The sequence below is a fragment of the Apiotrichum porosum genome (genome assembly GCF_003942205.1).
Source record: "Apiotrichum porosum strain DSM 27194 chromosome Unknown scaffold_19, whole genome shotgun sequence".
NCBI lineage: Eukaryota > Fungi > Basidiomycota > Tremellomycetes > Trichosporonales > Trichosporonaceae > Apiotrichum > Apiotrichum porosum.
In genome coordinates this window covers 170,719-193,354 of record NW_021167126.1, presented here as the reverse complement: position 1 = coordinate 193,354, position 22,636 = coordinate 170,719, and the positions used below count along the sequence as shown (strand labels likewise).

At 57.0% G+C, this 22,636-nt stretch overlaps 9 protein-coding genes across 9 annotated transcripts; 6 read left to right on the top strand and 3 right to left on the bottom strand.

Moving 5' to 3' along the window:
* Nucleotides 1-58: 58 nt before the first annotated feature.
* Nucleotides 59-2,089, bottom strand: EHS24_003888 (uncharacterized protein; the record flags this gene model as incomplete). The annotated part of the gene is made up of 1 exon (XM_028619525.1): nt 59-2,089. One exon carries the CDS (start codon nt 2,087-2,089, stop codon nt 59-61), a length of 2,031 nt encoding a protein of 676 aa, XP_028472098.1.
* Nucleotides 2,090-2,701: 612 nt separating this feature from the next.
* Nucleotides 2,702-5,364, bottom strand: EHS24_003887 (uncharacterized protein; the record flags this gene model as incomplete). Its single annotated transcript, XM_028619524.1, has 12 exons — nt 2,702-2,738; nt 2,832-2,908; nt 2,999-3,069; nt 3,242-3,305; nt 3,385-3,520; nt 3,613-3,816; nt 3,872-3,954; nt 4,022-4,093; nt 4,141-4,707; nt 4,761-4,816; nt 4,866-4,992; nt 5,041-5,364. The coding sequence occupies 12 exons, from the start codon at nt 5,362-5,364 to the stop codon at nt 2,702-2,704; spliced, it is 1,818 nt and encodes a 605-aa protein (XP_028472097.1).
* A 650-nt stretch (nt 5,365-6,014) lies between these two features.
* Nucleotides 6,015-8,481, top strand: EHS24_003886 (uncharacterized protein; the record flags this gene model as incomplete). The annotated part of the gene is made up of 3 exons (XM_028619523.1): nt 6,015-7,546; nt 7,581-8,429; nt 8,478-8,481. 3 exons carry the CDS (start codon nt 6,015-6,017, stop codon nt 8,479-8,481), a joined length of 2,385 nt encoding a protein of 794 aa, XP_028472096.1.
* A 410-nt stretch (nt 8,482-8,891) lies between these two features.
* On the top strand, nt 8,892-11,032 carry ECM14 (putative metallocarboxypeptidase ecm14; the record flags this gene model as incomplete). The annotated part of the gene is made up of 6 exons (XM_028619522.1): nt 8,892-9,182; nt 9,365-9,829; nt 9,905-10,112; nt 10,172-10,384; nt 10,424-10,571; nt 10,840-11,032. 6 exons carry the CDS (start codon nt 8,892-8,894, stop codon nt 11,030-11,032), a joined length of 1,518 nt encoding a protein of 505 aa, XP_028472095.1.
* Nucleotides 11,033-11,639: 607 nt separating this feature from the next.
* EHS24_003884 (uncharacterized protein) lies at nt 11,640-12,934 on the top strand (the record flags this gene model as incomplete). The annotated part of the gene is made up of 3 exons (XM_028619521.1): nt 11,640-11,800; nt 11,904-12,774; nt 12,857-12,934. The coding sequence occupies 3 exons, from the start codon at nt 11,640-11,642 to the stop codon at nt 12,932-12,934; spliced, it is 1,110 nt and encodes a 369-aa protein (XP_028472094.1).
* A 577-nt stretch (nt 12,935-13,511) lies between these two features.
* EHS24_003883 (uncharacterized protein) lies at nt 13,512-14,274 on the bottom strand (the record flags this gene model as incomplete). The annotated part of the gene is made up of 2 exons (XM_028619520.1): nt 13,512-13,695; nt 13,733-14,274. 2 exons carry the CDS (start codon nt 14,272-14,274, stop codon nt 13,512-13,514), a joined length of 726 nt encoding a protein of 241 aa, XP_028472093.1.
* Nucleotides 14,275-15,293: 1,019 nt separating this feature from the next.
* On the top strand, nt 15,294-15,857 carry EHS24_003882 (uncharacterized protein; the record flags this gene model as incomplete). The annotated part of the gene is made up of 1 exon (XM_028619519.1): nt 15,294-15,857. One exon carries the CDS (start codon nt 15,294-15,296, stop codon nt 15,855-15,857), a length of 564 nt encoding a protein of 187 aa, XP_028472092.1.
* A 1,315-nt stretch (nt 15,858-17,172) lies between these two features.
* EHS24_003881 (uncharacterized protein) lies at nt 17,173-17,742 on the top strand (the record flags this gene model as incomplete). The annotated part of the gene is made up of 1 exon (XM_028619518.1): nt 17,173-17,742. The coding sequence occupies one exon, from the start codon at nt 17,173-17,175 to the stop codon at nt 17,740-17,742; it is 570 nt and encodes a 189-aa protein (XP_028472091.1).
* A 1,595-nt stretch (nt 17,743-19,337) lies between these two features.
* EHS24_003880 (uncharacterized protein) lies at nt 19,338-19,805 on the top strand (the record flags this gene model as incomplete). Its single annotated transcript, XM_028619517.1, has 1 exon — nt 19,338-19,805. The coding sequence occupies one exon, from the start codon at nt 19,338-19,340 to the stop codon at nt 19,803-19,805; it is 468 nt and encodes a 155-aa protein (XP_028472090.1).
* Between the last annotated feature and the right edge of the window lie 2,831 nt (nt 19,806-22,636).

Below are 22,636 nucleotides of genomic sequence, written 5' to 3'. Positions count from 1 at the left end.
GCTGCTACTCCACTTCAGTATCACGAAAAAGCGACATTTATCTTTACTATCTGCACAGTCACAGACCATACCGATCTTTTCCAAACTTAAGAATTCCTGTAGGACGGGTTCCCTTGGACATCTTGGAACCCGATGCAATCGCCTTGAGTTTCTTGTCCTTCTCGAATTTGCCTTCGGCCTCCAACTTCTTGACCTGGCTAAGGTTGTCTTGGCGTACGAGGCGCAAAACGGCTTTAGTGTCGTCGACGTTACCATACAGCGAGTAGGGCATGTTGACAATGGCGTCAACGACATCGTTCTCGCTAGCGAGATTGGAAACCAGGATCAGAAGCTCGGGTTTACCAAGACGCCGGATAATGTATTGGTGTCGGGATCGTAGGGACTGCTCCTTCTCCTCGGTGGTCTCAGTCTCGCCGCGCGTTCCAGACACCAGGTGACATGGGAAGCTAAACGCGGTGTTAGGTGCCGAGTGCTTGACCAGGGGCTCCTTAATGACGCCATCGATCGCAACAATGCCCATACGAGTAGCCGTGATTGGGTTGACGATACGGAGGACGTGTGGGGTAACGAGTGAGCGGATCGGAGTGACGCGGTGTACATGGACGTAGTTGATGCCGATAGCGCTCGAAAAGCCTTGGGGGTGCGCAAGAACACCGATGGTATAAATTGAGCTTGTTGTGTCACCGCGCAGCATGTGCATGAGGCCGGTGGGAATGTTCTTGGGCAGGAGAGACTTGGTTATGGCCGCCATTGGCGCGTAGGCGGCTCTGTATTGGTCGTCGGAAGGCGCCCCAATGATGACCGTGTCGCTTGAGGTAACGCCGGTGAGGCTGCGACGACTGGCCTGGGCGGTGGCGAGGCTCGACTGGCGTGTTACGACGACTTCAAAGATTGTGGGCGTGTTGGGCGGTACATGGTCGGGATGGACAGAACCGGCCGCGATACCACGGATAAAGACTGATGCCGGCTCGTCTAGGTCAGATTGGGCGGCCAATTCATAAAGTGGCCAGCAGCAGTGGTCCAAGCGGGCCACGTAAAGGGGTTGGTTGATGGCATCGGCGAGCTCGTGGTAGTACACCGCAGTGATCTTCTTGTCGGGACCCGGACGGGGGGAGGGGAGCTGCAAAGGGAGAAGCGTTTCCTTGTTGTCGTGGACGGTCAACTCGGCCCGGCGTTGTTCAATGAAATCAAACAAGCTGGGTCGAGTGCTCAAAGCGATTCCGTCATGAAGGCGGTCCGATTCCGCAATGGCAGCGGCTACGCCAGTTCCGAAGCTGTTTGCGGCCAGTGGACGAAGGGTACGGAGTTTCGAAGGTCGGGGGTGCTTCCACTGTGGAGATACAGAGGCAGAATTTTGAATGATGGAAGAGTGCAGTTTGAAGATCGAGTCATCGAAGAAGATGGCGTAGACGGCCGGGACCTCGGGGCGACTCGGGTCGCCGACCTCCATCTTCACGGACATGATTGCGGGCTTGCCTTGAACGCCGCGCTGGAGGAAGACGGTAATCGCGCTGTTCCAGTATGGGTAATTGCTGCAAGCTCCGGGTGACCCGAATAGCAAGTACGGGTTGGAGTGGCTGAGGCAAGAGCTAATGTGGGCGGCGAGGTCCTCGTACTCGACAAGCTCCGCCACTGCGCGCTGGCGAACCTCAATCTGCTGAGCGAAGCCCACGGAGTGCTCGCTGATGTAATCGGTCGCCAAGGTAGCCTCCAACGTCAGTTCTCCGCTTGCGAGTCGACCCAGTCCCCCGTCCAGGACGCGATCGAGCTGACGAGCGCCCGTTTGTAGACCCTGTTCGGCGAGGCTTGACAGCTGACCGGGAGCGATTTGCTGTTGGTGCACGATAGTGGTCGGACGACGACGGCTTAGCTGATCCATAATCGACCCCGGCTCACCCCTGCAGGTGGTGAGAAGGTGTTGCGTCTCCACATCGACTGCCGAGATGGTCGGAACATCGGCTTCGTCGTCCTCGGGTCTCGCAAAGTCGTCCAGAGCGGCTCGTCCCAAGGCCGCCACCTGGCTCCCATTCACCTGGTGAGAGCCTTCCTGGTCATCTAGGTGGATGCGTTTGGAGGGTGCCCCCGGCATGGCGCGAGGAGGTTGTGAAGAGAGGAAACACAGGGGGGGGGGGGAGATGGGGGGAGGACGATAGCTGTGCTGGGAAGCCAGTTGAGGAGTGCACAACAGCCAGGAAGGCTAAAACGGCGGCGATGTGTATGCGGTCCTGGGGATGTTGTGGGTGTTGGTGGGGCCGGATGTGCGACTAGAGCTGAGGTGTGTGAGGGGGGGAGCGACTTTGGACGATGTGAAGCACAGACGAGGCAGTGGGTGTTTTGATGCGACGGGGTGATCCATGTTTGTGTCAACTAGGCGGATCCACCAGCCGCCACGAAACCGACACAGGAGCATTTGAATCCGGCGGCGCTAGAAATACTTGGTTTACGCAGCAGCACACCATGTTGTACGATCTCGAGAGACTCTTTGCAACAATTCCAGACTCTAATATGCATGAGGGGAATTAGAATACGCAAGTCCGGGCCAGAAACACCACCACGCGAAAAGCGCAATATGGGTATGTACAGGGGTGGACGATAAGTCTTCGACTGCGGACAAGGAAGCGGACTAGGAGTTGGTTATTCGCCGTCGTCATCGTTGACGGGCTACATTGGTCAGTTGATGTGATGGCTAGTTTGGCTTCGTTTACATCAGGAACTCATTGGAGAGAGCTGCTCCAGGGCTGCACACACAGCAGCGTCACTGATAAGTACGTTGGTGACACCGGGAAAGCGCAGGAGATATGTAAAGCTACAAAAAAACAGTCATGGCGAACCTATTGTCAAGCGTGTGGACGTTTGTGTCCAGCTGCTTGACGATGGCGTTGACGTCTCCTCCAGCTCCTCGGATCGACTGTAGCAATATTGTCAGCGTACAGTTCCCACATTCTCAGCACGCTGCAACCAATGGTCCTGTGAAGTGCCGCTCAAATGACGGACTCACATCCACGGGGGAATCGAGGATGCGCGAGCGACCAGCGGGATCAGTCTGGCTCATCCACTCACTCGGCGGGGCTGCGAATGATGCCCGGAATGAGCCGCGCTCATGGAGGGAACACATGTTTTCCTTCACGGTTCTTCACTTTATGGTGGCGCGCGTCAGCCAGCATCCTGCAGGTCAGCGTCTGGTCGGCCAACCTTTTACAACGACCAACTCACCCAACCTTGCCTCAGCAACCGAAGTTACCGAGGGGGGCGTCACCGCAAGTCTCTTGCGTGAGGGCCTCACCGGCGTCGCTGTCGTAGAGTATCTGAAGCTCATCAGCCGTGAGCTCAGAGTAGATGGTAGTCCGCGGGGTTGCTGAGGTCTGGCCCAGGATGAGTACTCACGCGCTGTTCAACGGGCAGGTCCTCGACGCTCTTTCCCGACCCCAGCTTGGTTGCAGCCTGGCGGATGAACGCCACTTGTTTGGCGACGTGGGCGATGTCACGGCGAGCGCAGCGGTCGCACAGCAAGTAGTGGACGCTGTAGTCAGCACGTGCAACAAGTTACGGCATCCATCCGCCTCCAATTTGCCAAAAACTTCTTGGGTACCCATGAAGACATGGCCGACTCACCCGCCTGATTTTCCTGGCAACCCAAGAGTGGTTGGAGAACGTGACATCGGCTGAAAGACCACGATGCTCGAGTTGTCGCAAAAAGGTCCACTGCAGACACCAAAGAGTCGTGCAGTGGCCTGGAGAGTCTGACCCTTTGCGTTCCTCGACTTCATGGTGGTAGGATTCGTAACAAGGTCGTGGTACACATTGTCCATCTGAAGCCTGCAAGGAGTGAGCCAAGTTTTAACGGAGTAAAGCAACATTACGTCTTGGACACCACATCTCGGTAAAGTGGTAGTAAGATACCACTTGACCGTCCCGAGGTGACGGGAGGCCGTCTTCTGCCAGGAATCCAGTGCCCTGACCGCAGTGACAGCCGTGCCTCTGCGTTGTCAACAATAATCCTTACTAACGGACATGCACTCACTGGGCAACCGTTCCGACGGATTGCGTCACGCCAGCTGGCGGTGTCGGCCTTCAGCGTGTCAACAAATGAGGCCTGATCTTCAGCGCCGCCAAACGAAGCGACGTGGTCGGCAGGCAGACCCTTGCGTGCAGGATCATGGCGAGACGATTGGTGGGGTTGACGTCCCGCAAAATCCTGTACATCGGGTCATTGACGACCGCGTCGCATGGCGGTGACAGCTGGGAAGGAAACGGGACCGTATCTTTCAGCCACAGCGCCGTCCATTTCTTGAGCTGGGTGGCCTGGGTCTTCGCTCTCTTCGACTTCTTGCCACTGCCTTTCCCCGACTTGTGTCTCGACGGGTTGTAGCCGGAGGGAATGTGGGCCGCGAAGTCGTTGGGATGTTTGAGGATAGTGCCAGGGGGAAGCTCCTTGGCGACGGCTCGCATCACACGGCTAAGACGATATGCTGAGTCTCCGTTCAGGACAAACTTGTTGTGCGTCATGATGACAGACGCGAGGGCAGTTGGGGAGGGGTCCATTCCACATGCGACTGCTGTTAGGGCGGTGCGCAGGGCGGCCGGAAGGAGCGAAGCGTACTTCTTGTGGTACTTGTCGACGATCTTGTCGCCGCGCCTGTGGCCGATTCCGTCCAACACGCCGACGCCGTTTCCAAGGGGAAGGACGACGCCACGATCTCGCAGCTTCTGGACACATGTTAGCTCCTGATGTCCAAACGTTGCTTTCTGACAGTGCTCACCTCGATCCAGCCGGTGTAACCGTCGGAGTCGGGTTCAGACGGCTTGTTCCACGCGTCTTCAATGACACGACCCGAAACTGAAACGATGAAGGACTCCGCACCGACAACGAGAGTCTGCGGCTTGGTAAGCTGTGTAATGATGGCTGCGAGAGAGCCATGGAGGGCCTCCTTGTTGGGGGTCCTCGAGGAAGTCCTCGAGGAAGTCGAGAAACTTGGCCTCAAGGGAAACGCGCTTCAACAGTTAGCCCTAGTCTTGCCGCTGAGCATCGGATTCTCTCACGAAGGTCTTCCAGCTGGTCAGCTTTCCGGCCTCCTTGGTCAGGGAGACCGGAATCGGCTTTCCAGAGGCGGCGGACGCCGTGACAGCGGGGCCAAAGTGGTTGTCGACATAGTCGATAAGGTCTTCGCACCACTTCTGGTGGCAATCAGCCATCATCTTCTCGACGCTCTTGTCGGATTCCGGCCGGTTGAAGACGGAGAATACGACGTCGATGTATGCGTCAGTCTTGAAGAACGACTTGCGCTGCTTGTATCGAGGCCGAGCGTAGTCGGCGGCCAGCATGAGCTCGGCGTAGGTGCCGACGTATCGATGGTCCTTGTCCATGGTAAGAGTGGCACGGGTTGTAGATCGTAGAGGAACGAGAGATGCGCCACTCGCCACTTTTGGGGAGCCACCGTGACTGTCTGAGCGGCACAGCGCCCAAGCCTCACCGACGCGGCGCGGGCCGGCGATATGCGGGGATATCTCGAGTTACCTCCCGTGGCCCCTGTGGCCCCCTTTTGGCGAGCACGCGTCGGTGACGGTATCGAGGTGGAGGTCGCTTCGATGGCTTCGATGCCAATGCTCTTGGTAGATCGGATTGCTTCCCATCTTCTATCAGCCCCCAAAAGCAGCTTCCCCCCAAACCCCCAACTCCCGCAGCTCACTCCGACAGCGCACACAAGGCGACGTGTCTCCTGCACCGACTTTTTGCTGCAGTCCACAGGCCACAGGGGTTTTTTCTCCCCTTCTATCGCGCCTCCGCGCCCGGACACTCAATTCCCCTGTGCACGCGTTTGACTTTCCCACACCCATCGCACGTCAGAACAGAGCCCTCCAGCTGGTTCATCTGCACGCGGCTATCTCTCTCTCTCTCGGTCTCTCTCTCCCCTCGCCTTGAAAGAGTCTTCAAGCTCGCGGCTGTGACCTAGCCATTCACGCCTCCCAACACCCCCCCCCCCCCCCCCCCCCCCGGGTGTCCCTCACGAACAACCATGTCCTACGACCCACTTGGATTTTACAAGGGGAACCGCTACGACCCAGATTTCGCAGCAAAGAAGAAGGCCAAGTACGAGGGCAAGAAGAAGTCCCAGCATGATAAACGCGATCACCCGCAACAGCAACAACACCATGACTCGCCGCACGACCATCGCAAACAGAAGCAACACAACGGACCGCCATCCCATCAGAGCCAGAACGGCTCGTCCTCGTCGTACCCTCCAGCAGCACGCTTTGATTCCGGCTATGCTGGTCCTTCTTCCACCATCGGGGCGCACAGTTCTTACGACCGCTCAGATCAAAACACCATGGGCAACTCGCAAGGCGGCTACAGTCGACAGCGCGACTACGACCAGCATAGCAACAATAACGGCAACTTTGACCCCAGGCAGGGCGAGACGTATGTCAACAATCGCCAGATGGATAGCCGCACCGCGTACGCTTCCTCGGATCGCGGTGGCGAGTATGGTGGCCGTGACGCTAGGGCCGCAGAGGAGCGTTCGGGCCCACCACCAGCGTCTTCGTCGTACGCCGCTGCCGCTTCTGCACAGCAGAACGCGTTCTCCACCCCTACTCCGATCCGCCGTCCCATGTCGCCCCCACCCCTCCCCATATCGGCCGTATCCCAGCCATCAGTCCCATCAGGCGCGGGCACGGTCCAAGGTGCCGAGCTCTCGGCGCTGGAAAAGCTCAAGCTCTTCAAGCAACAGGTGGAAGCCAGCCGCAACGGTCGTAACCAGGCGCAGGACCTCAACCGCGCTGCAGAGTCGTTCCTCGAGTCAGTCGGGCAGGCGATAGACTCCCAACCCCACAATGGCACTGGCGGCGGTGGCCTTGGCGGTGTTGGAGCGGTGCCCCCATCACCGGCTGCTGCGCCCCCGGCGTCCTCCAATATTTCCAAGAAGACCCCCGTTGGGGAGGCGGAGGACGGAGAAATAACCGAGTCGACGACGCCGCGCGAGCAGGTCCTGAAGGACAAGATCAAGAAGCTCAAGCAGGCCAAAGCGAAGCTTGCTGCCAAGGGCTCTGCCAACGCGTCCCCTGCCACCTCGGCCCCAAAGCCTGCCGCGCCTCCTATCCAGACCAGCCAGGCCCCCAACGACAACGCTCCTTACCCCACCCCGCTCACTGCCACCCGCGAAAGCTCGCCATTCGCCAAGCGTGCTTCGCTTACGCCGCTCGTCCCGACTCACGGCACGTACGCCGAGGCCGCTCGCGAGCGTGCAGAGGCGCGTGCGCGCGACAGCCAGGTTCCCCAGCAGACTCCGCGCCAGTATCCCCAGCGTGGTCGATCCGCATCGCCTGGCCGCGGTGCCCGTGCTCCTTCCCCCCGTCATGCGTCACCGCCACGCACTGCCCCTGTCCGCCGTTACGCCTCCCCACCACCTGCTGGCGAGCCACTCGCCTACCAGACCCACGAAGAGTACTCGCGCCGTCGTGAATCCGACACGGAACCCCAGCAGCGCAGCTTGGAGACTGCCCAGCGTGGTCGCCAGCAACAAGAGCGTTGTCCGGACTATGCTGTGCCGTGGGTTGTACTGACATTCTGTGCTTACCACCAGGTACATTGAGCAGCGGCCCGCTCCTGTTCGCGAGTATGAGCCTGTCGTGGCTGCTCCAGCTCCCGCCCCAGCTCTGACTCCGACAACTGTCGTCGCTAACCCGTCGGGCGAATGGGTCATCAAGACACTCCACTTACTCAAGGCCCAGATTGCCGAGCTGGAGAAGCTGGTTGTGCCGGCGACGATGTCTGCCCCGGTGGTGGCTTCCTCACCCGCTCCTCCTGCTCCTCCTGCTCCTCTGGCACTGGAATACCGTGAACCATCTCGTCGCGAGTATGCAGAGCGTCCGCACGAGTCTCCTGCTCGCGCACCTTACCGCGACGAGCCATCTTCGTCAAGCTACCAGGGCCAGGGCGGCTACAAGACCCGCGAGCATGGTAACGGTGCTGGCTTTGTGCATGATTCTAGAAAGGAGTTTGTCCCCTTCAAGAAGACGTATGACAACAGCAGGTCCTCGTACGAAAGCGATAGTGGATACGCTCCCAAGCACCAGAACCAGCACCAGCAGCATGGGGGCAAGCCGTACGACAAGCCGTACAGCAAGCCTCCTTACAAAAAGTACGAAAATGACAGTTCCTATGAAAGCCCACAGCACCATCAGCACCAGTACCACCACCACAACCACCACTCGGAAGACGGGGGTGGTGGTGGTGGGTACCGTGGCCGTGGGTCGCGAGGTGGTGGACGTGGAGGATACAAGAACCAGGGCGGCCGCGGAGGGTACCACACCTATGGTGACCGCGACGACCCCAACTCTGGCGGGGACTATGGAGGAGGAGGCTACTATAAAAGCAAGAGCGAGGGGGGCCGTGGTGGGCGTGGTGGGCGTGGTGGTTATGGCCGCCAAGAGTACGATTAGTGGTGGCGTGTGAGAAACAATGATCCGTGACGGTGGAGATAAGGCATGTGCGAGGGGCGGGGGGGAGTAAACCGTCAATGAAAGATGATGCTATACGTACTATTGATCCGTGTGCATGACGTTCCGGCGAGGGCCACAGAAGACATGGGATCGTTAGAAGAGGTACGTGCAAAGAACATTGCTTTGGTCGTGTGACTCGCAGCACATGGACATTGGATGGTGCATATGGGGCTGGGCGGAACTGACGGAGGCTGAATTCGAGTGCAATGACGAGATGGGATAATGGGCATAATGGGGGTCACATTGAAAATGACGGCGGGCTGGGCCGGCTGGGCGGGCAGACGGGCGGCGGGGAATCCCACAGCAAGGGGGTGTCTTACATCTCTCATCCTCGCTCTCACTCTCACTACTCTCTCCTCCTCATTGTCATCCACCACACTGCACTCGCCATCATGCGGGCACTGTCACTCCCATACATCCTCCTCGCAATCGCCCCAGCCACGCTCGGCGCACCGGGCCCAGGACCCCGCTCAGCACAACAGCAGCAGTTCCATCTGGCCGCTCAGGCCGTATCCGCCGTGTCGGGCAGCCAAGCCCCCTTGCCCGATCCCCCAGCGCAGGGCCATGTCCAGCTGCTCGACAGTGATGGCAAGCACGAGCGGTACGACGGCCACCAGGTCTGGCGCCTCGACTGGGCTAGGTTGAGTACGCGCGTAAAGGACAACATTCTCAACGCCGCCGACGTGAGTACAACGAACGTGGGTGCGGATGAAGCGGGGTGTCTGGCGACAGGGTGATACACTTCTTGGCTCGTCCGTTCTCTTCACACCGTTCTTTCCTCCCCCCCCCCCCCCCCCCACCCCCCAGATCTCACGCCCTCCCATCCGTGCGCAACCCGCCGCACCATGCTGACCGTTTCCTCCAGTCTCTCGGCCTGGACATTTGGCGCGCATCGAGCACAACGTTCGACGTCCGCGTTCCGCCCTTATCGCAATCCATCTTGCGCTCGCTCCTCCCTGCCGACCTGGTATCAACATACATCCCAGACGTGCAGGCTCTGCTCGACTCGGCTCCCGTGGCCGACGACCCTCTGCCCGGTGATGGCGGCGACGACGATGATGTCTGGAACGTGACCACCTTGGCGTCCCCGTTCCATGATGGCTACCACACCTTGGACCAAGTGTACCAGTTTGGCGAGGCTCTCGTCTCGCACTTTAACATTGTCACCAGCTACGACATCGGCACGACTGCCGAAGGGAGGCCGATCCGCGCTTGGTCGGCCAAGATCGACGAGGAGGCCACGCCTGGCATTCCCGAGGATGGGGGGGATGCCCACGATGAGAACGACAAGTTTGAGTTTATCATCCAGGCCAACCAGCACGCACGCGAGGTGAGTAAACAGCTGCACAGATTGCAGCCCTCGGCTAGTTGGGCGTGTCTGGACGCACGCTAACGTGTCTCCCAGTGGGTGTCTTCCTCGGCCGCCATGTACTTTCTCCACTCGCTCGTTCTCGACGCTACCGCCGACTCGACGTCGCACGCCGCCCAGCTCCTCCGCACATTCACGTTCACGGTCGTTGCCGTGGTCAACCCTGACGGCTTCACCTACTCGCACGAGCACAGCAGGTTGTGGAGGAAGAACAGGCAGGACGTCGGCGGACTCTTATGCAAAGGTGAGTGCTGCTGCTGCCAGCCGGCCTCCAATTGCTGTTCCATGTGAGCGGACGCACAGCTGACTCTCCAGGCATCGACCTCAACGGCAACTGGGGACACAAGTTTGTGCCGTCCCGTCTAGCCTGCTCCGAGTCGTACTCGGGCCAAACAGCGTTTGAGGCCCACGAGACTCGTGCCATGGCAGACTACCTCGTCAACGGCTCCAACCCCGAGGCCGGCCGCACCCTCCCCATCAAGGCGTTTATCGACCTCCACAGCTACGGCCAGTTATGTGAGTTTGCGTAGGCGACGCAGTGGCTGACCCCAATAGTCATGTTCCCGTTCGCGTACTCGTGCGCCGACTTTCCTCCCGACGCCGAAAACCTCATGGAGGCCGGCCTGGGCGTGGCCAAGGCTATGAGGATGACCACACAGGGCGAGGGATACCAGACTGGCCAGGCCTGTGATCTGACCTACCGGTGAGTTGGGACAATGCTGGTTGGCTGGTGGGACGCGAGCCTTGCGTCATGGAGGGACTGTGTGCCCTGGATGGGGCCGCATGTTGGCTGCGGAACGTGAGCTCCTTGTTATTGAATGCGGTGGTGTCTGTGGGCTGCGGCAAGTGCCACCAGTGCGACGTAGCCCGGATACAGCAGCCTCACCAAGCGAACCCACGCGGCTCGCCGCTCAAGCACACATGGCGGTGTTTCCCCCGGTCTTGTCTTTCCTCAAGCTAACCGTCCACAGCTCTGCCGGTGACGCCATCGACTACTCGTACGCCGTCGCCGACGTGCGATGGTCCTACTCTGCCGAGTTGCGTGACACGGGCACGTACGGCTTCGTCCTCCCACCACACCTCATTCGCCCCACGGGCGAAGAGGTCAGTGCTGGCCTGAGGTATCTTGCGACCTTTATCTTTGACACTGAGATCGACCTGTGAGGACACAGGGCCCATGTCAGGCAAGGCGGGCGCGTGGTCAGATGGTGAGATCAATGTAGTGAATAGAGATTACTAGCAGGAGCGTGGGGGAGAGAGGGAAGGGTGGAAGGTGGATGGCATGTCATGTTTGTTTACCCCGCCCGCACCCGGATCTGCAGCGGCTGTCAGAAGGATACCCCAGATGGGGGCACACATACCTTGATCGACCGGGCCCGTCACTGCTGATGATGTAAGGCATTGTGACTGCGTCGAGCCGGGCTAATGAGAGGCCGGCAGGAGCAGTGCGGCTCGGTCTTGTCGACCGCAAACAGCGGAACGGCGGAAAAATAGCGGCAGACGGACGGCTGATTCTCGGATGCAGCGGGGCCGACGGGTGCCCCCCGGCGGGCATGCGGCCTTTTATTGTATATGCTGGACGCGCTGCGGGGACCGTCAACCAGAACGGCTATAACGAGCACTCTCGTCTTCGTCTTGCTGACTGGTTCCCACCTCTTCCTCTCCCACTCCCCATCTCCCGCATATCTTACCTTGCTCATCACCGTGGTCACCACATTCTCCATCGACAACACCAGCTGGATACACCCACCACCCATCCCCGTGTGACGTCATGACCACCCGCACTCAGAGCTTCTCCCCCTGCCCGACTCCCTTCTCGGACCACGTCTTCAAGACTGTCGCAGAGGTCGATGTTCCACTGAGGATCTGGCCTGCGACCGAGGGACAAGGCAACAGGCCGTGGCTGCTCTGGTGGCACGGAGGAGGCTTTACGTGAGTAGTGGTTCGGCCGAGCGCGTCGGCCGCCTACAATACAGAGCGCGTCGTCGCCCCGGGACTCACGCTTCACTGATAACTGTATAACTGACACTTGCAGCGCCGGAAAGCACGTTATCCCCAACGCCTGGGTCGTCCCAGCCTTCCGTGCTAGGGGTTACCACGTCGTCTCGGCTGCGTACCGGTTCCTCCCGCACGTCAACCTCGACGACATGGCCCAGGACGCCATCGACGCACACATCTGGTGTCGCGAGAACCTGCCGAAGATCCTCGGCGCCGGCAATGTCGACGTTGAGGCGCTTGTCGTCGGCGGAGACTCTGCCGGCGGCACCATGTCGACCCTTGCGGGCATCAACCTCAACCCGTCGCCCAAGGTCGTGCTGGACATTTACGGCATCACCGACGCTACGGACCCATACTTTACCGGCCGCGGCGTCGACGAGAGCACGCCCGCCGAGCAGGCGAGGAAGAACTTTTTCAAGCTGTCGGGCAAGTTTACCGAAGAGGAGATTGCCGCTGCGCTGGCCGAGACGGACCCGCGCAAGGCGCAGCACATTGTTCCGTGGTCGTGGGAGGTCGAGCCGGCCATGAGTCTCGAGACGCTCCGGTCGTTCTGGGGCGTGCCCGATTTCCAGATCACGCCCGAGCACACGCTGAGGATGGACATGCTAGGCGTTCTTGACCGTAACCGCAAACTGTTCCGCAAGCTCGCGAGGCGTCACGACGTGGACGAGGACAGCAAGCTCGACGACCCTGACGCTCTGGACAAGCTGCTGCTCGACTACTCCCCGTTCCACCTCGTCGACATCAAGGGCACCTACCCGGCCACATTCTTCCTCCACGGCGACGTGGACATGGCCGTGCCCGTCGCGCAGAGCCGCAACATGGCCAAGAAGCTCAGGACACTGGGTGTGCCCGTGGGCGAGGCGTATTCGCCCGAGGGCAACCACTGTTTCGACAATGTCATCGAGGTGAGTAAAACGTGCGCCGCACGATGGCCAGGCCAGCTGGACACTGGCATTTCCCTTTGCCGTGCTCTACTTACACTATCAGGAGCCCACAGATGCTGGATGGAACCAGTACATTGTCCCGTGCATGGACTTTATCGACAAGCACATCCGGACCGCGTAAAGTTGTATCAAACGGAGATGGTATTTTGTCGCACTTGCCCACATTGTCCAATGTGCCTACCTCGGTCCATATTTCTCGGCTGGTTGCTACATACTGACCTTGCTAAGACTGGTTGCCGCTTGTTACAGACAAGCCTCGCTGGGACCCATTTCCTTGTTGTGTGGTCGAACAGGTCTGCAATGGGGCCTTCACTGGGATCACTGGGCTGCACTTGGCAGTCAACATGGCTAGCCAACCCCAGTTCAAATTGTCCTGGCGACAGCCACCCACCGGAAGCTCGACGCAGGTCGACCGTTAGCTGTATCGTTTTCTCACTGTGCTCGTCTGATCGGCACACTCCACCACAGTCGGGGGAAAGTTCAACGCGCCGCCGATACATAACATCAACCATTGTCGCAAGTATTCAGCCGGAGGAGGTCGTGGCCAGACAGAAACCGCAGTGCTGGAGCTGTTCAACTGCCTCGACAGGTCGGCGCAGGACTAGATTACAACATCAATGTGCTAGTAAAGTCGGGTCCTGTACAAAAGATGAAACCTGCAAAGATTACAACATGACATCTCACAGCCCAAAGCCACACTACAACAGGTTACAGGAAAGGCCATGGGAGCTGCGGGACGACGATGGGGAGTCGTGGACCGACGCCGGGGCAACTGGCGCAATGGTACCGCCTAGTGGAGGGAGACCCCTGGCAGCGCAGAGCCGATCGATGCTATTGAGCGTCTTCTCGGCCGCATCATCGCTGGACAGTGTGTACACGTTTCTGAAATAAGCAGCAGTCCAGTGGGAATAAGACTCACACGCGCCATCCGAAGACGAGGTCGTTGTCAAGTTCGTCAAACTTGTTCGCGGCGTCCGTATCAAAGAACTGCACGAGCGCTTGCCATGGCGAGTCAACAGTGGGGCGGCTGCGGACGGTGATGTGATGCACTGGGCCGCACTTGATCGCGACGTCGTAGACTTGATCTGGCGATGGTGTCCCCTCGTCCCAGCCTCTTTCCCTCATCCAATCTTCCCCTGTGGAGACAAGAGGTCCCCCATACGCGGCTGGCTCCACTTCGCGGGCCGTGAACAGTGCTCGCAGCTCGGGATAGAACACGTCACCCGGGCGGCAGAATGTGAGGTCGTGGCCGCGCAGGACTGGATGTGTGTTCATGATGGCCATTGTGCGGTCGGCATCCGCAACGTCGTGGAATTGAAGTCGGGCAACACGTGCATGGGGCCCGGAAAGGTCGGGGCGAGGGGTGTATGCGTGGGGGGGACACAGCTGTTGGAGAACGTCTCGCAACCAGTCCATGTCTGTCCATGTCGAGATGTGGCCGACATCCACCTCGGTCGTCATGCCTGGGTATCTGTGGTAAATGGGGAAAAGCAGGTTGTCGAGGTAAGGCATGGGCGGGGTGGCCTAGCGTTGCTGTGGATGCATGGGTGGTTGGATAATATCCAACATTCGATGGAGGGGAGGGAGACATGGATCAACCGGATGAGTAGTATGGTAGACCACAAGTGACAATATTATTTGCCGCCGCGTTTCGCATTTGCGCATTTGCTGTCTTCGGCTGCCACAAGTGTTAGCCATACGGGACTGGATTCTCGGCAACAACCCAACGGGACTGATACATTTGCTGTGTCGTGTCTAGAGATCTGGATTCTGCACAAGGTCAACGCTGAGACCTCCGGGACACTCGGGTGAAATACAAGGCGATGCTGATACAACAAATGAAACCATGTCCCCAAAGCCAACACGACTCATTCCGGCGGATGAAGGGGCCGGAAAATTCACAGCTCTATTTTCTACATACTGACCGAACTCCAGAGATGCCCATGGCTCTCCTGTCGCTCCTAGTTTCGTTTCACGATGACCCACACCAGATCACCAGAATTCGACTTTTTGGAGTACTCAATCGATTTCACTGTCTGTGCTGCCGTTGGCTGGTCTCCGGACACAACAACGATGACCGACACCATCTCCCCCTACGACACCCCACGGATCACGGACTCTTAAAACGTTGCTCGGTATTTTTCCCCTTGTGCCATGCAACGCTTCTGTCCAACAGGTGGTCCTCATGCTGTGCTCTTACCGCCTAGAATTGTGACCCTTTACTGGGTACAAGTGGGCGTCGCAAAATGGCATAAAAGGACGGTCATGTCCCGCCAATATTCCTCGCATTCCAATCCCTTTCATGCCCTTCCGAGCTCATTGTTATTGTCGCCATCTTCAGTGCATAACAGTGTAGAGAATCTTGTGAGGCCCACGGCAGGCCACCTACCTCTAGATGCTTACCAACTGCTAGTCACCAACTGCCTCCTTGCGTTATCCAATACTCGACTTCCTTCTCATCTTCATCGATACTACCCAGCATGGCGCCCAACTCTACAAGCGGACTCGCCAAACGTGCCACCGGCTGGTCGGCTCTCCTGCTCGCGGCCCAAGTTGCGTTTTCGCCGGTGGCGGCTTCACCTCTGAACGTGGCCCCGACCAGTCTGGCGGAGGCTCACTCTGCCGGACAGAAGCGTGACCAGTGGTTTACCGTGGAGTACTATGAAAAAAACTCATGCCACGGCGACCCCTTTTTGCAGGTCAACACGGGGATGGGGGAGGAACTGAAAACGGATCCTGGTTGCCTCAACAATATGAAGGACCCTTACACGATGGAGGATAAGTGTATGAGTTCTTTCCGGATCACCACATCAAAGGACACATGGAATGGCGCCAACCTCCTGGAATGGACGATGGCCAGTGACGCAAACTGCAAGAACATCATTAACGAAGGCGGTATATGGCTCCATCCTGGGGAGAGCGTTTGCAGCTCTATGGCTACGGACACGGAATGTATCCGTGGTTTCCACCCTACGGTCCGTCTAGACAAAGCGCCCGAAGAATGGACCCGTCCCCCTGCCATGACCACGACGGGGCCAGCGTAGTAACCTGGTATCGTGGAATGAAATATGAAGAATCACATGCACCTGCTATCCCGTGTGAGCTCAACAAAGACGTGCGTATAGAAGGCCAGGATGGTCCATGAAGCAGAATTGTGCACACGCCTAAACAAGCCCCATTGATGAAGTGTCACCACGGTGTTGAGAGTGGCACTTGCAACACTTACTTGCTGCGGAATACTAGTTGCGCCAAATGGGAGGAGCTCGCTGTACCGAGCATGGACTCCGTTGACAAGCGCATCGGGATCCAGTAGTGCCATGAAGAGCTGTCATATGATGTTGCTGATCCCGTTGGTACATATAAATGCCTATGCACAAGACATATTACAGCACGTTGGGCGTCACTCGTTGAGCCTCGCAGTCGCGTTTCTTGGTCTACCGGGTATGCAATGAAACCATGAAAACAACTTTAGCATTCCTCGACTGTCAAACGGTCAACAGCACACGATCACACGTGACTCGTTTCTGGGTGACGACGATATCGCGTCAGATCTTTACTGGTGTGTCATTTCGAAAGCACAGGTATGTCCGTATTGACTGACACCTTGTAACCTTACGCCTCCAGGTGAAAGTTTAAGGCGATACAGTACTATCATACGCACCACGTCCCACGATTTCGCAATCCAGTTTGTGTCTACATGCTTTTGAAATTCAGGGGCTCGATCATTGCACAGGTCTGGTTCACGAGCCCCCGGACACTCGTCTTGAGGCAGCCCCTCACGTACGGAACTGACTCCTTGACGACAACCCACGGATCACGGAGGTTCCTTCTGCGATAGCCATAGATACACTCACGAGACGGAGTTCTTTAGTTGTTTCATGTTTTTATTGATGTACAATACCACCCAACTCTCCCGTTGGAGCCTGGATTCCATGAGTGGAACTTGGACTCCACCCTGTGTTAATCCGTTGGCAAGGCTTGGTGGTGTTGGAAGGGCTCTGTGCTCGGGCTCGGGCTCGGGCTCAGGGTTTCATAGTCTCCGAGCACGCATCTCTCTTTCTCTCTTCTATGCAACTCGTTTCAACAGGTGGAAACGTCGACGTCGAAAATGGCATAAAAGGAGGCCATATTCTCCACTTTTCCCCATCACAATCCCTTTCTCAGCGACAACTCCTGTGAGATCCACTCAATCGCACGTGGGACGTTGACCAACTGCTAGCCATCAGTCGCTTCGGTAATCTCTGCAACACCGACACGTTGACCCAAACAACGTTGACCACCACAAACCTTCGTTTTCCCCCAACCAACTTCGTACACACCCTCTCGACCTCGTTTTCCACGCCTTCATTGACCTCAAACATGGCACCAAGCTCAACTGCCGGAATCGCAAAGAAGGCCACCGGTTGGTCAACTGTCCTGCTCGCAGCCCAGTTGGCACTTTCGCCAGTCATCGCGTCACCGCTGCCAATGCCCACGACGGGTCTGGCGGAGAGATTGCACTCCGCTGGACAGAAGCGTGACCAATGGTTCACCCTGCAGTACTATGAAGGGACGTCTTGCCAAGGCGACCCCTTTTTGGAGACTGGCATGGGGATGGATGAGGATAAGTACACGGGTTCTGGTTGCCTCAACAATATGAAGGACGCCTACACCCGGGAGGAGAAGTGTGTGAGGTCTGTCAAGGTCAACGCACAGCACACCTGGAACGAAACCAACGTGATGGATCTCACACTGAGGAGGAACGCAGACTGCTCGGACATAATCACGGACACATACATACGGTTCCAGCCTGGGCAGACCTATTGCCAGACTGTCGAGGACACAGACTGCGTCCGCAGCGTCCAGGCTCTGGTCTTTGGGTATGTAGACCCCGCACACGCCGGAGATTCGACCGCCGCCGGCCCGGTTGCTACGACGGCACCACAATAAACGTGGAATGACGATCCACATGCGCCATGTACCCACGTGTTATCTGAAGAAGAAGGAGAGGTACATGCCGATTCAGTGAGAACACGGTGTAGCAGTGATCCGCCTGATCCAAGACCGAGTACAGTTGCATTTGTTTACAGATGCTGAAGCCTACTGATATGGTAGACCAGAAGTGACAATACAGTACCCGGCTACAAAGCAGTTGCAGATCACGTCCCAACATTTCTGACCAGTCTCAGTACCAGCCATACATTAAACAATTTGTATTACCACCAATATTCCATGCATGCACATCAAATTTGAGCGACCAGCCACTGCATGCATACGGTGGTTCACGCTGCAGTACCACGACAGCGATGGGTGCCAAGGCGACCCGTTTTTGCAGACCGACACTGGAATGTCTTATGAGGACTACACGGATGTGGGTTGCCTCAACAACATGAAAGACCCCGTCACGCTTCAGGACAAGTGTGTGAGGTCAATCATGGTCCGCTTCCACAGCGTCTGGGACGACCCAGACAATCCGAAGCAGCTGAAGGTCGCCATGACGGGGGACGGAGACTGCACTGGACAGTTTTTCAACTGGCAGGGCTCGACGGAGACGTGCATATATGCCCCTGGCTTGGACTGCATTAAGGGCGTTCACCCTATTGCCCAACGCGATGTAACAGTCGCCACGTCGACTTCTGCCAGGGGCTCAAAGTAGTCACAATAAATGAATGCAGATATGTTGTGCGGCCTGGCAGCGACGTGTGAGCTTATGTAACAAATATGGTTGATGGCCCACGCGGCGTAACTCTGCCTTATGTGTGCTACTGAGCCTGTTGCTGCTATATGTACATATCTTCTATTCACAAGATCACAAGACGCATTGCAGGTCATTGCGCAGACGGGCACTCTTGCTGGGCTTCGTCGCCCCGTAGTCCCTTATCGGGGGCCTACACATGCGACGGATCTTTATATGTGCAGTGTCGCTTCAGTCAGAGAACACGTCGGTTGGTGTTGACACCACACGACGCGCACCAAATGAAAGTTCAAGGCGAGACACAGCCAACACATCCCACGAGTTCGCAACTTGTTCAGTCGATTTGTGAAGACCCGGCCGTCGGCCACTGGTCTGGTATGAGACCAGCGGGACACTCGTCAGCGCGCTCAAAACAGCACCTCCTCCTGCGGAACTGGCATCCTGACGACAACCCACGGATCACCGCAGTTCATCTGCCACAACCTCTTGTGACGGATTTTCCAGTTGTTTGTGCATCCTCCTTGTTCCAAACACCCCCCCATGCTGTGCAGATCTTTTCAAATTTTGGCTGTCATGTGAGCTGATCACCGCTCCAACTTAGTCCGCTGGAAACGGTTTGTGGAATCGCCGGCGTCGAAAGTGAATAAAAGGTGGTCTGTACATAACCCATTTTGCCACCATCCCAATCCCCTTATCCCAAGCCCCTTCTCCGCGGCCAATCCTGTGAGCCGCTTCATCATCTCCACACCAACTTCTACGCCTGTGGACCCAAACAACCACCCCACCAGCGCTCGAGGCAAGTTCGTGCCAACCCACCCACCTTCTCCGACGAGCATCACTCCTCCGCATCATGCTACCCAACTCAACTGGCGGGATCATGAAACGGGCCACTGGCGCGCTAACTCTAGTGCTGCTCGTGGCCCAAGTGAACCTTGTGCCTGTGACAGCCTCGACACTGCTGGACAGGGCCGACTCGGCTGCGCAGAAGCGTGACCTCGGGTACACGCTGGAGTATTATGAAGGTGTGTTGTGCGCCGGTGAGCCGTATTTACAGGTTGATGGAGGGCAGTCCGGGGATACCGGTTGCTCCAGCACCAACTTCAACGGGAATCAGGAGAAGTGTGCGAGGTCGATCATGATCCACAAGCACGACACCTGGGAATCCACAGACCGCAAGTTGTTTCTTTCCATGTGGGAGAAAAACGACTGCACGGGAGCGCTGTTCGACTATGAGACTCACATTTGGCCTGGCACAAAGGCCTGCCAGTCTCTCTCGAGCGCAGACTGCGCCCACGCGGTCCGCGCGTATGTCAAGTGATTACGCGATCAACTGGTCAAGTTTGTATGTAGTTCAGTAATAGGTACACCGCGTGTGTGGATGAAATGAAATGTGTGTGTTATGCACCTTCAGAACCAGTATGTGGGTTTGGCGAGCGATCCCCTGCCCGTCCCTTCACTCATGAAGATGATATAGTAAATTTCACTGCCAGAGTGGCTGACGCCGAGTAGGACGAGCACATTATCTTATGTATGAACTTCATCGACAAGCACGTCGGGAGCGGGTGAGGTGATGGCCAAAGAGATGGCATTCAGGCCCTTCGCGTGCGTTCGTAATGCTCCGGAATTTACCGTAGCCTCGTTCTCAGCTCTTTACACAAGGGCAGATGGACGTGCATCCCGTGTTGGAATTTGTTTTGTGGCAGTCCAGCCCAGCAATCACCCGCCGTACTTGACATTTGCTATGCGGTGTCTTCTGTGATCGTTATGTACTCCGTGACACTCGTGAAAGCTTAAGGTAATACTGACCTTTTTTTTTCTTTTTTTTTTTTTCAAAAACTCTGGTCAGTGCATACTTACAGTCCCGTGTGTCCAGACTTCCCCGAGGGGACCGGTTTCATAGGGTTAATCCATAGGAGGTCGTTCTGACCCAGCCGTGTTCGCCATTTTTGCTGCCGTTTTGGGAGTCCTCGGCCAAAGGTTTACGAAGGTTTGTCAGGGAAACACCGATAAACACGGAACTGGTTTCGTCGACGACAACCCACGGATCTACTCATGAGGACGACGTAATGGGTTTCAGCATTGTCAGACGCATTTTGCGCATGCAGTGTTGTGACCTGTGGTCTACTCCGTATCCTGTCACCCGGCTGTCCGCCGGCGGTGGGAGGAATTGTGGCCGTCCAAAAATGCATAAAAGGACGTCGTGGAGACCTTCTGAATGGCTTGTCCCTCATCCACTTCCTCAACCATCATTTGCTTCTCAACGACTACAGGATCCCATTTTAGGTGCGTACAACTGCAGAGGCTCTTGCGAGACTCACTCCCACGTTGGCATGCTGATCTGACTGTCAGCCAACCCGTCCCTGTTTACCTCTTGATACTGCGAACAAACTACTGTACGCCGGCTGCATCGAACAACCCACACGGCCGTTATCGTTAACATCAGCTTCGTTTCCACCCAACTTCGTAACTCGGTACACACCGACCACCTCTCCTCATTTCTCCCCTCTTATCTGTTCTCCTCTCTCGACATCCTCTTTCGTCATCTTCATCAATCCAGTCCACTATGGCACCGAGCTTAACGACCGGAAGTGCGAAGCGGGCCACGGGCTGGGCAGCTTTGCTGCTCGCGGCCCAAATGGCACTTTCGCCTGTGATGGCTTCGCCCATGGACGTAGCCACTGTGCCGGACGTGCGCTCTACTGAAGAGGAGCTGGGGAAGCAGGATCGTGGATACTCGCTGTCCTTTTATGCCGAGTCGTCCTGCAACGGCGAGGCATTTTTGCTGGTGGAAGGGGGGCAGAGCACGAATGAGTATGGGGTTTCCGGTTGCTCTCCCTTGTACGACCCCTACACAGCAAAGGCAAAGTGTGCGAGGTCCGTGAAATACCGCATCAGCCCTTGGTTCTCAGGTCGGGAGATTGGGCTCCGACTGCTCAACGACGCGGAATGTAACGAATGGCAGGGCTCCATTTCTGAAGTGGTCTCGCCTGGGGCCGAAGGTTGCATTGTCTTCGATCCCTACTGTACAAGCGGCGTGCGTGTATACTTCTAAGGGAGAGTCGGAACGCCCAGTGTGTATTTAAACTGCAAAACAAATTGATGCTGAGGAGCTGGTCGCATGTGGCCATGAACAAAGTAAGGCAAGGGCGAGCGTAACTGCGAACTCACCCAGTCAATATCCATTCGGTACACTTAGGACACATTTAGTATAACTGAAGTCACAAAATCAACATCCCTGGAGCGTGTGTTGCTCTGCCATACCAACACTTCGCCGCGTTCGTTCACACACGGCGCCACTTAACCGGGCGTCGGTCAGAGTGCATCCCCGCTGGAATTTTCACTCTTGCCATCCAGCACAGGGTGTCCGGGGGGCAACCCTATCGTGACATACCTCGCAATCACCCCTTGGGATGCAGTTGCCATACATCCACCCTTGCTGACAGCTGATAGTTGACATGGCAGCTGACGGTTGACATCACCCGTGGCAGTTAATGTCGTAGGGCGTTCGGCATCAGTGGTGTCGATTCTCGCGGACTGCGCTTGGGTTTGAATTACTGATCATAATGAGACTGACCTCTGGGACTGTTTCGGCATCATGAATGACCGTTGGCAAATACGGCAATGATCGCGACTGCGACATGTTGCCCGACAACAACCCACGGAAGTTGGCGTAGCAGGCTGCTGACATATTTTGACGGTTCTTTGGCCTTTCTGTTGTGCCACACATGACTTGGTTTCCATGTTGCAACTGTTGATGGTAGTACTGTGCCTACTGGGCCTTAAGTAATGTTCCTACTGCATTGTTACTACTGTTCCTACTCCGTCTTGACTACTGTTGTGTCAGCTACAACTTGCTCCACAATGTGTGACGTGACTGGCGACACTTTTGGGGGGACGGTCTGCTTCAAAATGGCATAAAAGGATTCATATTTGCCTCCAACCACGGTCTTCTTCACCCCATCACCCATCCCCATCCCCAAGCCCAAATCCTTCCCAACGACCGCACCTTCGTACTCCTCACCTATTCACTATAGTGACTCTTGTAAGAGTCCCTTCATCCCATACGTGGACACTGACCCTGTCGACACAGTCCAGAAGTCCTCAACTGAATCGGCCACCTAACTCGAGCCACCCCAAAACCAGTGCGAC